The sequence below is a fragment of the Sturnus vulgaris genome, chromosome 29 (assembly GCF_052056855.1).
Source record: "Sturnus vulgaris isolate bStuVul1 chromosome 29, bStuVul1.hap1, whole genome shotgun sequence".
Classification (NCBI taxonomy): domain Eukaryota; kingdom Metazoa; phylum Chordata; class Aves; order Passeriformes; family Sturnidae; genus Sturnus; species Sturnus vulgaris.
In genome coordinates, this window is record NC_142271.1 from 2,880,055 (window position 1) to 2,895,381 (window position 15,327).

The 15,327-nt window shown below is 48.7% G+C and overlaps 1 protein-coding gene across 1 annotated transcript; it reads left to right on the forward strand.

Annotated features, from left to right (window-relative positions):
* The first annotated feature begins 1,515 nt into the window (after positions 1–1,515).
* On the forward strand, positions 1,516–13,934 carry PHTF1 (putative homeodomain transcription factor 1). Its single transcript, XM_014872763.2, has 18 exons — positions 1,516–1,637; positions 1,702–1,758; positions 1,831–1,900; positions 2,557–2,715; positions 3,044–3,203; positions 3,507–3,632; positions 4,445–4,604; positions 5,624–5,797; positions 5,876–5,953; positions 7,374–7,583; positions 8,375–8,503; positions 8,918–9,190; positions 9,713–9,844; positions 9,955–10,041; positions 10,965–11,120; positions 11,511–11,606; positions 12,179–12,304; positions 12,632–13,934. The coding sequence occupies exons 1-18, from the start codon at positions 1,599–1,601 to the stop codon at positions 12,650–12,652; spliced, it is 2,253 nt and encodes a 750-aa protein (XP_014728249.2). The 5' UTR covers positions 1,516–1,598; the 3' UTR covers positions 12,653–13,934.
* The last annotated feature ends 1,393 nt before the right edge of the window (positions 13,935–15,327 follow it).

The window sequence follows — 15,327 nt, forward strand, 5'->3', positions numbered from 1 at the left end:
GTTGGGGCTGTTCAGTGTGGACACCTCACAGCCCCTTCCAGCATCTGCAGGGGCTCAGGGAAGCTGGAGAGGGGCTGTTCATCAGGAACTGAATAAGAGGACAAGGGGACATGGGTACAAATCAAAAGAGGAGGAATTTAGGTTAGAGATTAGGAGGAAATTTGATGGGTAGTGAGGATCTGGTTGCCCAGGGAGATTGTGGATGCCCCCACCTGGGAAGTTTTCAAAGCCAGGTTGAGCAGCCTGGCCCGGTGGGAGATGTGCACATGGCAGGGAGCTGGGACATCCAGTTGGGACTGGATGATATTTAAGGTCCATTCCACTACCTTAACATTCTGTTATTCTCAGTGGAAAGCAGATACAAAACAGTTCCTAATATGAATGTACTGGTCAGTTACTGCAAATCCTCAGTTCTCCATTTATGAGGGTCTGCTCTGTGATGTGTGTCAGTCCTGCTTTGTACTGCAGACAGCTGTCACTGGCCAAGAGCTGTCTGTAAAACAGAACTGAGGCTTAGGCTCGACTTTAAATCAAGTGCTGGTGACTAAAACATCCCAGAGATAAAGGCAAGTGGCTCAGCTATGCTAGAAATGGACAAGCAAATGCAGTGTAAAGCTGTAATACCGGCTGGCTTTGGTTTCCTCTCTCCTCTAGATAAAGCCCGGGTCGCTGTGTGCAGGTACCTGCCACGAGTGTTCCCAGGGCATTTCTAAGGGACACTTTTCACAGGGGCACTGCCAGGTTTTCTGTTACAGAACAGTTCCCCTGGGCAAGGCAGATTGTCAGAGCTTTCCCCAAGCCCTCCATCGGGGGTGACTGCCCCGGTTTGGGGTGTGAATCAGCCGAGTGTTGAGCTCTGCGGTTGCAGTTGCCGGGGAGTGCTGAGCCTGGGCAGCTCTGTGCTGGCTGAGGGGGTGGGAGAGGAGCGGAGGCATCGCTGCCTCTCCCCCAGGGCCTGTTCTGTCCCTTCCCGTGGGCTCCGAGCAGTGGCCAGGGCACGCCGAGCATTCAGACAAACACCCGCTTTCTCCTGATTTCTCTGTACAACATGTAAAGATACCGACTCCTGTATTGCTGTTTCGTGATTTAATTTGATTTGATTGGCAGCTACGATTATTTTTTTCTGTGGTTTTAATTTATCTAAGGTCTCTGCCTCCAGAGGACGTGTACAATTGCCTGGACGACTGTTTGCTTTGTGCGGCCTTAGTGTATTTATTGACATTCGCGCGTGTGCGGGGGCGGCCCCGCGCCCCCCCGCGCTGTCGGTAGCTGACTGTACACCAGTGTCAAACTGTTAAGCTATTTCTTTGTAAAATAGTCCTGCGGAATGCATAGAATTTTTTTCCTGTAAAGTATTTTTTTAATAAACAAAAGTCTGATTTTGTCCTTTACCCGTCTTGGCCCTTCTTTTCCTCTGCGGGTTTGGGGTGGGGGGGAGCGCTCGGCGCTCGGCTGGCGCTGCCTGGGCGGGTGCCGGGGGCGGCAGGCGGAGCCAGTCGAGCGCCGGGCGGTTTCCAGGGAAACGGGAGCGGGGCCGGGCTCGGTCCCGGGCCGGGCTCGGTGCCGGTACCGGGGCCGCGCCGCTCCCGCCGCCCCCCATGGCCCGTCGCGATGCCATTTCATGGTACCAGAAGAAGGTGAGTGCGGCGCGGGGCGGGCGGGCGCGGGCCCGGCCGTGCCCTCAGCCTCCTCTCCCCGCAGATCGGGGCCTACGACCAGCAGATATGGGAGAAGGCCGTGGAGCAGACCCAGATGAAGGTACCGGCGGCGGGGGGGGGAGCGGGCCCCGCGCCCCTCGCCGCTCACTCGGCCGTGTGTTCCGCCCCGCAGGGCTTCAAGAACAAGCCGAAGAAAAAGGGGCACATCCAGCCCGATCTGATCGACGTGGATCTGATCAGCGGTGAGCGGTGCTGGCTCTGTTTGTTCCTCTCTGGCAGCGAGGGAGCGGCTGGAGCTGGGTCAGAGGAGGGTTAGGTTGGAGGTCAGGGAAGGTTCTTCCCCCAGAGGGTGCTGGGCACTGCCCAGGCTCCCCAGGGAATGGGCACAGCCCCGAGGCTGCCAGAGCTCCAGGAGAGTTTGGACACCGCTCCAGGGATGCCCAGGGCGGGATTTGGGGGTGTCTTTGCAAGGACAAGAGCTGGACTTGACGATCCCTGTGAGTCTCTTCTAGCTCAGGATATTCCACGATTCTGTAGGTGCATCACAGCTTTGTGCAGGGTGGGGGAAGCAGAGCCTGCCCTGCTGCCAGGGGAGCCCCTGCTCGTGAGCACTGAGCCAAAAGGAGCGCTGAGAACCTGAGAGCAGAGCAGGAGGAATTCGGGGTGGCTCTGCAGGAGTGGTCAGTGGGAGCGGGGCTGGGTGGGCAGGGAAGGGTCAGAGGCAGAGCTGTGAGGGAAGACGAGGAACTGCTTTAGCTTTAAATGGTGCCTGGAGCTGCGCTGCTGTCACCCCCTGCTCAGCCCTGTGGCAGGGCTGGGGCTGCCCAAAGGGCAACTCCAGCAAAGAAGTTCTTGTGATTCACACTTAATGGTGGCTTGTTTCCTCTTTAATTCCAAGGCTCTACCTTTGCCAAAGCCAAGCCTGAAATTCCGTGGACATCACTGACGAGGAAGGGAATTGTGAGAGTGGTGTTTTTCCCCTTGTTCAGCCAGTGGTGGATACAGGTCACTTCCCAGCGTATTTTTATGTGGCTCTTGGTGCTCTATGTTATGCAAGGTGAGGGAACAGGCTGTGCCATAAACCTTCTCCTGCAAGGAATGTAACATCGAAGAATATGGCTCTTGGGGAAATGGCTGGGGTGGACCTGGCAGTGCTGGGGGAGTGGTTGGACTCGATGGTCTCAGAGGGCTTTTCCAAACTTTGTGAGTCTATGATTTTGTAGTCCATAATCTAAAGCATGAGGATCTTGTCTGGAACCTACTTAATGTGTATTTCAAGGTGTGTGGCACTAGTAATTGCAGAAATTAATAATACAACAGAGTAAAAACAAATAGTTGAGACAGACTCTTTAATTTTTGCTTTGGTGCCATTTCCCCCTTTCCAGTCGTAGCAGTGGTGCTGTACTTCATGGTGCCTGTTGTGAGTGCCAGTGAAGTGATGGGACCCCTGTGCCTTATGCTGCTGCTGGGGACAGTTCACTGCCAGATCGTGTCCACGCAGGTGAACAGAGCTGCAGGGAACAACGGGCTCAGCCGGCGCCGCAGGTGAGCCCCAGCAGGGCCCTGCCTGGGATCACAGCTGGGCGTGGTGGGGCTGGATTGAGCTTTCCCTCCTTCAGGCTGCTGCAGCAAAGATTCCCCCCAGATTTTGTCCCTTGTGCCTTTCCCAGTGACGCCCTGATGTGCTGGGGGTATAGGGAGAATTTTTTATTTGGAAGTCACTATGCTGTTTGCGTGACTTCAGAAAAATGGCATCCAAAAAGCTGCTCAAATCTCATTCAGGTCTTTTGAGAAAGACTTTAAAGTAGCTTCTTACACCAACTTAATTCTCCTTGTCTTAAAACTCAGGAAGTTACGCAAGCCTGTGGGTGTGGATGGGAACAGTTGGTCTCCTCCTGACAGAAGCAGCAAGGAAGAGCAGTGTGGCTCTGCATCTCTGCTGACCAATTTATCCAGCCTGCTCTTCCAGAGGAGGTATGTGATCCCTGCTGCCTCTGTGCTGCTCGTGGCACTGGGAGCAGTTTGGTACCTGGAGAATGAAGGCACAGCATGAGCTGTCACTGACATCCCCACAGCCTGTCAGGCTTGTTTTGAATTAAAACTTTCGTGGTAATGTGGGAAGCTGATTCCTCAGGAATATTTAGTATGTCCTTATTAGATCATATAAAATTAGACTGCATAAAATTAGATCATGTGGAACCAAGTGTTAGATGAGCTGTAGAATGTGGTGGATTTATTTATCAGATAAGTGACCTTGTTTGAGTGAGTGCTCAGATTATATTGCTGTTGTAGGTGATTTCCAAAAGCAATTGTGCCTTCTGGTTTGGGCAGTTGTCTCACTTTGGCACCTTCCTTCTCTAGAAGTAATTCAAGGAAAAGGAGGAGCGATTGTGTGAGATAATATTTCATTGTTTCCTCCTGTTTTCTCAGGTGAATTTCCTGGTGAGTTTCCAGCTTACAGGTGCTTTCTCTTCATGAGGACGTTTTGTCTTCTGAAATACTCTTATTTTTTTAAAAATAAAATCAATGAAAATTTTCCCTTTGATTTTTTAAAATATTATTAGAGTTACAAAAGACGTATCAGGCGAGGGTGAAGCAGATATAAATCTTTTTAACACACTCAGCACACAAAGCCTGCCAGCCAAAGAAAATGATTTATCCCTTAGGTTTCTTGTTTGATGCTCACCTGTTTGATGTTCACCTGTGTGACAATGGAAGACCAGAATGTTTTACCCCAAAGAGTTTTTCCCTGACATAAAGGCATTTAATTGTATTTTCTCTCCTAGGAATACAAGAGTAAAGCTGGTAGCTGAGAAAGGGACCGAGACAGAAAGTGGTGTGAGTGCTGAGGGTGATGGCATCAGACCCAGACAGGCCAGATGTGAACACAGGCTGCTGCACTCCAAAGACAAAAGTAAACTTTCTGATGGGGAGAAGAGCCATCAGGTACTGCCAGGGGAGATCCTCTGAAATCAGTTTCAGTGTGTTTGTGTGCCCAGAAGAGTGTTGGTATTTAACTGCATGGTTTGATCTAACACAAGATATTCCCTCCTTCTGCTAATCTTTGCCTGCATTAGGGAATCCCTTTCTGCCTCTCACTGAGCAGCTGAAAAGGTGCTGCTACTTTCTTTTCATAATCATAGAATAGAATTCCAGAGTAGTTTGGGTTGGAAAGAATCTTAAAGCTCATCTCATTCCACCCCCTGCCGTGGGTAGAGACACCTTCCACTATCCCAGGTTGCTCCAAGCCCTGTCTAACCTGACCAAGTATTGTCAAACACAGACAGTGCTGGAATGTGTGTTTTACCAAAGTGCTCTGTTAATTGTTGACACTTCTGATCACAAGGTGCTCAGTTGAGGGAGAGTGCTGATAATGACTAAACAAATTGTCAATTTTCAAAAGCAGTTCTGTAAAATATTTTGTCTTGCAAGACTGAGACATCCCTTGGGGAGAGAGAAAGAGCTAAAGCATTGTGACCTCTGTTGAAAGCTTTGAAATAAAGATTTTGGGAATTACTCTTGAGTTTCCTCTGGGCCAGTGGTGTGTTAACTCCACATGAACTTGGAATGGATCCTGTGAGGAATTCTGTCCTGCTGTGCTATCCCACCTCCTCTCTGTGAAGGAGTTTGGAGAGGGGCACAGCCCAGGATTTTGGGTTTGTTACTCCTCAGCTCCTAAACACATCTGGGCTTAAGGCTGCTGGTAAGGCACAGCCAAGAGCTGCTGGTGTCTCCTCCTCTTCCTGCCCTTGCCCCAGCTCCAATTCCACCCACCCAAAATTCTCTCTCATTCCCTCTGGGGCAAGACAAGAGCAAGGGAAAGGAGTTAAAATCTGTCAAGTCTCAGTGATGCCAAGAGAATTGTCTCTCTGTGTGTTCTGTGGGGATCATGTGCAGGCTCTGCCTCTGAGCCTTTGATGGGACTCAGGCTGGTCCTCGGTGTGGCTTTGGCTGTGCATTTGTAGGATGATGGCACCAACAGGGACGGTGTTTCTGACGAGCTGTCGAGTGAGGAGGATGCCGAGGCCACAGCACAAAGGATCCTGTTACACCACAGCATGGAGGGGGCTTCCAGTGACAACAGCTATGAGGAGAAGAGGAAGAGGCCTCTGGTTTCTCTCAACCAGGCTGTCTCACAGGTACCCAGGTGGGATCAGTGCTATTTTCCACCTTGTTTTGCTATGGATAATGAGGTGGTTTTCCTTTGGTCTTGGCAGGTCAAGCAAGCCCTGAAAGGTGCCAGAGACTCTGACAGTGTTGTGGAGTCTGAACTGGAATCCACGTTATACAGGCAGGTATGGCCATAAAGTCAGGAGAGGGAGCTTTCCCAGGCCTGGCAGGTTCACAGAACCAGAGAATGGGTTGGGCTGGAAGGGACCTTAAAGCTCATCTCGTTCCAACTCCCCTCCATCAGAACAGACATTTATGAAATGATTGTGCTTCAGAATCCTCAGGTGCCAGGTGTGACCTCCTCCCTCCCTGCTGCTTGGCAGATTTGTAAATCTTCACAATGTTCACAATCCTGACTGTGCTGATTTGTTAAACAAACCACAAACAAACAAACAAATAACTAACTCTGTTCACAGCAAAGGGCAGTCTAAGCTGCCTCTAATTGCTCCTGTGGAATTAGAAAGAGATGCAATTGCTCTTGTGGTTGGGAGACAGTGCTGTGCTTGCAGCTTTTAAGCTAATAAATTTTGATTTTAAAATCACAGACTATACTGAGTTGGAAGGGACCCACAAGGATCAAATCCAACTCCTGTAATGAAGAAATAAATCTATTCTATGAGATATACACAGTCACTTCATTACTTTGGTTTTTTGCCCCTACCACTCCCCCTACTTGAAAATAAAATATAAATATGTGAGTATCAAGTTACAAATATGGAGGTATATACATGAATACAAAATATAGATGAAATATTAAAACAGATTAAGCAAAAGGAATAAAAAGGTATTTTTGTGTTAAAATGAGTACATTTTGTATTAAAATCAGTTTTTATTTTGTAGGTTGGGAATGGAGGTAGGGAATTAATGAGCTTTGTGTGAGTTTTGGTACAAAAAAATGTTTTGTTCCCCAAAACATTGTCTTAAACCATTTCCACCGTATGGGTCCAAGTGGGAGCACTCAAAGCTCTGAGAAGAGCTTTCTGGGGGAAAAGGAGGAGAAAGAGGATGAGGAGGAGAAGAAGGAGGAGAAGGAAGATGAGGAGAAAGAGGATGAGGAGGAGAAGGATGAGGAGGAAGAGGAGGAGGACGATGAGGAGGAGGAGAAGGAGAAAGAGGATGAGGAGGAAAAGGATGAGGAGGATGAGGAGAAGAAGGAGGAGAAGGAGTACGAGGAGCAGAAGGAGGAGAAAGAGGTTGAGGAGGAGAAGGAGAAGGAGGATGAGGAAGATAAGGAGGAGGAGTACGAGGAGAAGAAAGAGGATGAGGAGGAGGATAAAGAGAAAGATGATGATGATGATAAGGAAGAGGATGAGGAGAAGGATGATGAGGAAGATGAGGAGGAGAAGGAGGAGGATGAGAAGGAGGATGAGGAGGAGGAGAAAGAGAAAGATGCTGATGATGAGAAGGAGGAGAAGGATGAGGAAGAGCATGAGGAGGGGGAGAAAGAGGAAGAGAAGGAGGAGGAGGAGGATGAGGAGGAGGAGGTGCTGTTTTTAGGAAGCACGGCTGGGGCTGTGCTTTGTGTGAGCCTGGGTGCTGCTGCAGGAGCCCAGGTCGTGCCTGAGTGTGGCGCCGCGGAGCTGCAGCGGGAGCCGGCGGGACTCGGAGAGCACCCGGCAGGACTCGGAGACCGAGGACATGCTGTGGGACGATCTCCTGCACGGCCCCGAGTGCCGCTCGTCCGGAACCAGCGACAGCGAGGAGCGCTCCGCCAGGGACTCCCGCAGGGACGCCAAGGAAGATGTCTTCCAGCAGGTTGGTGCTTCTGTCAGGAAAATTAAACCACAAACAGCAGAGGTTTGTGTCCAGAAAGGAGACAGAGGAGTCCTTTTGCTTTATTCGAATAAAGGGAGAGGCCATGGGGCATTTTTGGAGGACACAGCCTCCTTTTTATCCCTATTTCCCATCTTCATTTCTCTCTCTCTTTCCCCACTGGCTGAGGTACTTGACTGGTACAGACTTCCCAGAACACCTGATACCTGAAATTCCCCTCTAATGTACAACCCTCCCTTTTAATTTTTAATTCTTATAGAATTCATAGGGTTTTTTCCCCGTTGCTTCTTTCATCTTTCAATATCCAATTTCATTTATCAACAACCCTACAGTTTTTTTGTAAAGGCAAATAACTTCTTCCAATCATCAATCAGTGGATGGAAACCATTGTTTCTTTTTTCTCTCAGTGCTAGTCTTATCTACCAGCAGATCTACAGCTCGTTTGTAAAGACAAATTCGACATTCCTTTCACTTCCAGCCAGGAGCTGGGAGTGCTTCTCCCTCTTCCCCATCTTCCCAAATGCGAGGGCACACGGGGATGCTGTTGGTATAAGGGGAATACCTGGATGAGTCACATGGAAATCTGGAGTGCTCTAAACGATGTCAGTGATTCCTGATTAACTCCCCACTCTGCATGGCTGTTTATCTCAAAACAAAGTCTTTCACCCAAAATGGAATTCCCCCCTCAATCCAACTGCATTCTAGGCAAAGGCATTACTTACAGTAGCACAGAAGGGGCTGACCCACTTTTTGCATTCCTGTCTTTTTTCTAGAACCATCTGTTTTGGCTGCAGAACACCAGCCCAGCATCTGCCAAAGTGAGTGCTCTGATCTGGGAAGGGAATGACTGCAAGAAGGTGGACATGTCCGTGCTGGAGATCAGTGGCATTATCATGAGCAGGGTAAGGGGGCTGTGTGGCATTGCAACATCTCCCTCACACGTTAGAAAGCAACCACCAAAACCCCAGGAAACAGTTACACATGAAAATATTAGGGACACTATGAAACAGCTGCAAAGATAGTTGTCCCACATGTTCTTACTGAAAAATTGCCTAACCCCCAATTTAGGAGGTCTCTTGAAGACTGACAAGTGCTGATTATCACTGATTATCTCTGCAGGGTGCTGAAGGTGGGGGGTTGATTATTTGGCTGATTGGTTTTGGGTTTGGACTGAAATGGGTGGAATTATTTTAGGCTTTGTCCTGTGAAGGGAAGGGGAACCAACTGCTTGCCTGAGTTGATGCTACCACAACAACAGGACTTTTCCTTGATGCAAACCCCAAGATAATCATCCCATTTCTATTCCTGCTTGCCAGGTTAATGCTCACCAGCAAGGAGTGGGCTATCAAATGCTGGGAAACATCATCACCATCGGATTGGCCTTCCTGCCATTCCTGTACAGACTGTTCCGCACCGATAACCTGGAGCAGCTCTGCTCCATTTCCCTGATGGAGCTTCTGCACATCTTCTGTGGAGCCCCTGCCAGCACCCCTGTGCTCATCCTGTCTGCCATCAACTTCCTGGAGAGGCTGTGCTTAACCTGGATGTTTTTCTTCATGATGTGTGTTGCTGAGAGAACCTACAAACAGGTGGGTTGAAAGGTCCTGGTGCCTTTCAGGAACCTGCAAAGCAGGAATAAAAATGGGATGATGACCTTAAAGCTCATCTCATCCCAGCCCTTGCCAAGGTCAGGGAGAGGAGTCTGGGAAAACTCTTATTGATCAGTCACAAATTATACTTATCAGTCCTGACACCCCTGTTCCCTACTTACCTGTCCCCAAGGTCTTACTCTATCCTCTCTCTGTTGCCCAGAGAAGCTGTGGCTGCCCCACCCCTGGAAGTCTTCAAGGCCAGGTTGGAGAGGGCTTGGAGCAACCTGGGAGAGTAGAAGGTGTTCCTGCCCATGGCAAGGGCTGGAAAAAGATGAGCTTTAAGGTCCTTTCCAATGCAAACCAGTCTGGAATTCTATGAAAACAACTGCTGCTAGAGAGGTTGAGCCCCCAGGTCTCATGCTGGGCTTCCCCAGTGACCCTTTTTGCCAGGTACCACTAAGAATCCCAAGCAATCTGTTCTGTTTGACACTAATTTATGGTTCTGTTTTTAACTTGCAGAGGTTTTTGTTTGCCAAGCTCTTCAGTCACATTACATCTGCTCGGAAAGCCAGGAAATACGAAATCCCTCACTTCAGGCTCAAGAAGGTGGAGAACATCAAGATCTGGTTATCCCTTCGTTCTTACCTGAAGGTGAGTTCTGATCTGGGGTTTGGTTAGTGCACAGGGAGTGCCAGTGCCAGCTGTTTGTGGTGAGTTTTGGCTGCACACTCAGCCCTGACCTCGTGTCCTTGTTTCCACAGAGACGAGGCCCCCAGAGGTCTGTGGATGTTGTGGTGTCCTCAGTCTTCTTACTGGCTCTTTCAATTGCTTTTATCTGCTGTGCCCAGGTGAGATTTTAACTTTTGTGGTTTATAAAGTCGGGAAAACCCTCCCAAGTGCTGGAGACTTTTCTTTCACCAGCCTACAAAAGGCTTGAAGTGGAGCTGTTTGACCCCAGAGTAACATTGAGAGTGTAGCATTTTTAAAGAGCTTTGTCATTTATAGTTGGAAAAAGAAGTTCATTCTGTGCTTGCAAAGCAAGGTCAGGGGTTTTATAATCATTAGGAAAATTTCAGGACATGGCCATTGGAGCACAAAAGAGAGGAGACTCTGCCCAAGGGCCTCAGGTGTTCACAGGACATTTTTTCCAGAGGGCTGATTGGAGCATGCTCTGTAACCACCGTGTGGAAAAGCAGGTCAGGAACTATTACTGGCACCTTTTAACCCTGACTGAACCTGTTACAGGCAGCAGTGCCAATGCTGGAGCTGTTTTCTTGGTCAGTGCTGTGTTCAGGCAGGTCCTTGATCCCCTGAAGGGGCAGCTGTGGTAGCAGAGCCTGGTGGTTTGTAGATACTGTCACTGTTCTTGTAAGCCACAGGTTTCCAGAGGAAGGAATGACAATCCCAGTCCTGCTGTGTGGGTCCATACTGGGAAAGGCAGGAGCAGCTTAGCCTGGCTGAGGCTACCAGTGGGACAAGGAAAGGCTCTTCATTGCCTGTTAGTTGGACAGAGGGAGGGGAGAGGAAGAGCAGTGCTGCTTTTCTGAGCAGAAGGAAAAAATATCCAATTCCAAGCTTTAGGCAGGTAAGAAATGAGACCTTTCCCTGTAACCCCATCACAGGAATGATTCACACTTCCTGAGAAAAGCTGTCAGTGGCTGTAGAACACCCAGGGCTGGGCAGAGGAGGAGCAAGGGACGTGCTTGTGCACTTGTCCCAAGAACAGGCACTTTGTCAGTGACATTTGGTGCTTTGTTTTCTCCCCTTGCAGGTTCTTAAGGGTCACAAAACCTTTCTGAGTGCAGCTTACAACTGGGAGTTCCTGATGTGGGAGGCAGCACTGCTCCTCTTTCTGCTACGTCTGGCATCTCTGGGCTCTGAGACCAACAAGAAATACAGCAACATTTCCATCCTGCTCACTGAGCAGGTAGCTCCCTTTAGCTTGCTCTCCCCTGGGCTTTGTGCTTTGTTTGGATATAATTATTGTATTTCAAACCAGCTTAAATACTGGAATCAAACTTTAAAACGTAGGAAGCAACCCTTGTGTTGGCCAGAAGGCAACAAAGCACTGGTCAGCACAGGAGGGATGAGCTGGTCCTGTTGGGACAGATTCAAATTCCAAAGTTCTAGATTATTTTGGTCTCTGGGTTAATGTGTGTTAGCCAAAACAATTGGAAAAGAATGATGTTATCAGTGCTAAATTCACTACTTCAGGAGTGACAGCACACTGCAAAAATGGCTCCAGTTTCCCTTAGTTAGGAATCAGTTGGGGGCTGGTGCTGGAATATCAACCCCTGGCCTGTGGTGTCTGTCACAGATAAATTTGTACCTGAAGATGGAGAAGAAGCCAAACAAGAAGGAGCAGCTGTCTCTGGTAAACAATGTGCTGAAACTGTCCACAAAGCTGTTGAAGGTGAGATGCTCTGCCTGAATGGCTGCATTTTGTGGGAGCAGGGAGTTATGGCAATGCCACATGGCCCTGCCCTGCCCTTCCCTTGGCTCTGGGAGCTGGTGCTCACACAGGGGGTTTTCAGTGCTGCTGCAGCTGGGACAGGACAGGGGGCAGCACAAGGCCAGTGTGGGTAATTAGTGCTGTGAACTGTTAATGAGCAGTGGTTTAACTGAGAGGAGAGGCTGGGGTGGGCACAGCAGCTCCTGACTGCTCCAGTCTCGTTCTCCTTCAGCAGCTCTGATGCTGGAGCTCACTGCCAGCAGCAGGGACGGGTTTGGGAAGGAGTGAGCAGAGTTTGGGAGTCCCTAGATTGGGCTGGGCAATGGTGATTCTGCAGCCTGGGGTGTCAGGCTCTGGGATTGCTGCAGAGACTTTGGATTCAGCAGGAGATGTCTCTGGAACACTGGCAATTCCTGTACATGTATTTAAGAAAGGCAGCCCAGTCTGTTGGATTGCTAAGCTAAAAGTCAGAGGATGAGTTCTTTGGTTTTGGTGGGTGCTGATGGACCCTGGTCCTTGTCCTGTCACTGCAGGAATTGGATAGTCCATTCAGGCTGTATGGACTGACCATGAACCCACTGATCTACAACATCACACGGGTTGTCATCCTCTCTGCTGTCTCAGGAGTGATCAGTGACCTGCTGGGATTCAATATCAGAGTAAGTGTCCCTGTGCCAGCCAGCAGAGCAGCTCTGGGCTCAGAGCCCCGAGAGAATCCTGGGTTTGCACTGGGAGCTCAGACACCAGAACGTGCTGGGTGTGTCCCCACCTCCCTGAACCAGTTTTGAGGGGAAGAACTGAGCTCACTTCAGTTTCAGTTCCCTTCAGGTGAAGCTGTGAGAATCCAGGGTTCCTCCCTTTATCCCAGTCCTCCTGTGACTCATCCTGAAACTGGAGCTCACTGAGCAGAGCTGGAGACACAGAGGATTTTACCTGGAGATGAAGATTCCTGTTAGACTCAAACTCCCTTTCTTGTCTCTTTGCAGTTATGGAAAATTAAACCATGAGCTGGCAGAACATCAACCCTGGGCATCTCCACCAGAGAAGAGAACCAGCAGTGTGGGCAGAAAGAAGAAAACTGACAGAAGAAATCTGTAATTCCAATTTTTAAACAGATTCCCAGTGTATGTATCAGAAGTTTTCTTTCTGCTTTACTACTCTCCAACATCCAGAATGAACTGGTCTCATCAGTGATGTCATCCCATGGCATGCACAGAAAAACTGGATTAATGGGGCCAAATCCTGGCAGTTGGCACTGAACCAGCAGGAACTGGTGTGGGACATCAACCACTAAAGCCATACAAGAGCTGCAGCTGGGGGGACACCAATGGCTGTGACTGGGGCCATGTTTCTGAAAAACCTGCACTCTGGGCATGTGACAAGGAGGGACTCAGCCCTCCTGGGCTACTCAGCCTTCCTGGGGCTGCACTGAAATATCCCAGGTTGAGAATCATTTGCTGCACTGACCTTTCTGTGCTGAAGAGCTTTTCTTTCCTTAAAGCTCTGGGTGCTCAAGGCTTTGCCTCCATCCTGAAGCACCCCAGGATGTACCAGGTGAATTTCCCCTCCCTGCTGCCAATCCAGCAACTCCCAAACCCTGCTGGTGGCTTGTGCTGGGGCTGCTCCAAAGGAATTATCAGTATTTTTTGAAGACGGTGGTTACAGGAGAAAAAAACCTTTCAACACACACTACAGGCAAAGTGTTCATGAGCTGGAGAATGTTTTGCCACATCTGTTCCCTGAAATATTCAGCTCCATCCTGTCCTGACTGTGACAGCAGCTCTGCTCCATGGTGTGAGCAGTTGTTGCAGCCCAGCACTGCAATAGAGCCTCACCCTGAACACCTGGGGAGGAAATCTGGGGGGAAAAAACAGCTTTGACAGAGACTTCCTCAAGTTCATGTTTAGAAAGGTCATGGAGAGCAAGAAAATATTTGAAGGCTTTTGTAGCATTTCCCTTAACTGGCTCCAATGGCTTCTATTTATTAGTAGTGAAAAGAGCAAAAACTGAGGAACTTCTCATTCCTTCACAGGAGGGTAAAATGGCAGAAGAATTTTTGGTAGTGAATTGTTTCCAGCTATTTTCTGTGCAAGGAAAAGTTGTGAGATGTAAAAGGAGGTGACAGTTTTATATAGCAAAATGTGCAAATAAACCTGCAAGACAAGCACTTCATCATTGCCAACGGTTTCTACAGCACCTGGTGATTTTTATACCATTTTTTTGGACATCTGTTACTGGAATGGGGGGTCAAGGAAACGTCCAATAATAAATTGCATTTGTTTTCCAGAACAGCAGCATGTTTGTGGGTAAAACCTGGGTCACACCCCTGCAAGCCAACCAAGAGCCTGGTTTAGACAGTGCAGAACCAGCAGGCCATGAACTGGAGTTGGGTTTTAAGATCTGTGTAAAAACCATGAATAATTTCCAGGTGTCTCTCCAGTCAGAACCTCAGGAGTCTGTGAAGGTGCTGTGCAACAGATAAATATTTACACCCAGCACATCCATCCATTGTGCAGCTTTCCAAGGCCATGGGGATGCAGGAAGCACAGAGAAAGGTCTAGGGAAGGGGAAATCCCACACAGGTAGGACATTATCACATCCACACACAGGAAAACAAGGGAGGTGATGGCAGGGAAATCATTTCAGTGCTGCCAATTCCTCTGGAATGAAAGGTCTGGGTTTGTCACTGTCCTCAGTGCTCAGGGTGAGGGCACACAACATAACCCAGCCTCTGGGGAAGAGCACAGGAATATCTGCACAGAGTAGGAAATATTTCACAGCCCTACTCCAGCCAGGGAGGATTTGTACGTGTTCTGCTCCACAGCAAACCTCAATGGATCACCCAGCAGCTGAGCACAGTTCAGAGCTGCTTTAAAGCCCTTTGAATTCCCAAAGTCTTTGTTTTAAAAGCTCTTTGAGCAGTCAGCTGTCCTTGTGAAGAATTCCACTCACAACTGCCTCACTGGGCTTCGTTAGCCTTTGAAAACATCTGAAGTTTCAAAGCCAAAATGAGAGATTCTCTTGCTTTCAAAGATCAAGTCCTATCAGTTTTAATTTTGAGTAAGTGAAGCTCAATCTTTTACTCCTTTCTCCTTCTGCAAACTGGACCAATGGATTCCTTTTCCCACTTTTCTGCAGTCATTAAACACCGCAGATGTCAGGAAATCATCACTAAATTATGAATAAAATAAACCCCTTCATTCTGCTGTTCTGACAGCCATGGGGCTGATGTGACAGTGATTTCTGGGGGTAACATCCCTCTGTAAAATATCCCTGCCACCCAAACCACAGCTGTGAGTCCCCTGTACCCTGTGTGCCATCAGCACTCCTTGATCACTCATTCAGAGAAAACTGGGGAGAGTTCTTACAAACACAGGCAAAAGCTACACTGAGGAAGCTGCTCTGGCAGCTGGGCCTGTCCCAAGGTCAGTTTTTACCTCTACAGAGATAAAAAAACCCAATTCCTGATTAGCAATAAATAATTAAAGATGGGACTTGAGTCTCAGTGCTACACCCAGGCTGAAGATGTCATGGTGCCACAAGTGAAACCAAAGGAATTGTTATTGAACAGAACCCAGAGTCTCCTCACACAGAGGTCTTCAAACCAAATCCCCCTGAATCAAGGAACTGAAGTGATTGTGCTGTGTTCAGAAAAAGCAAAATTACAGAATTATGTCAAATA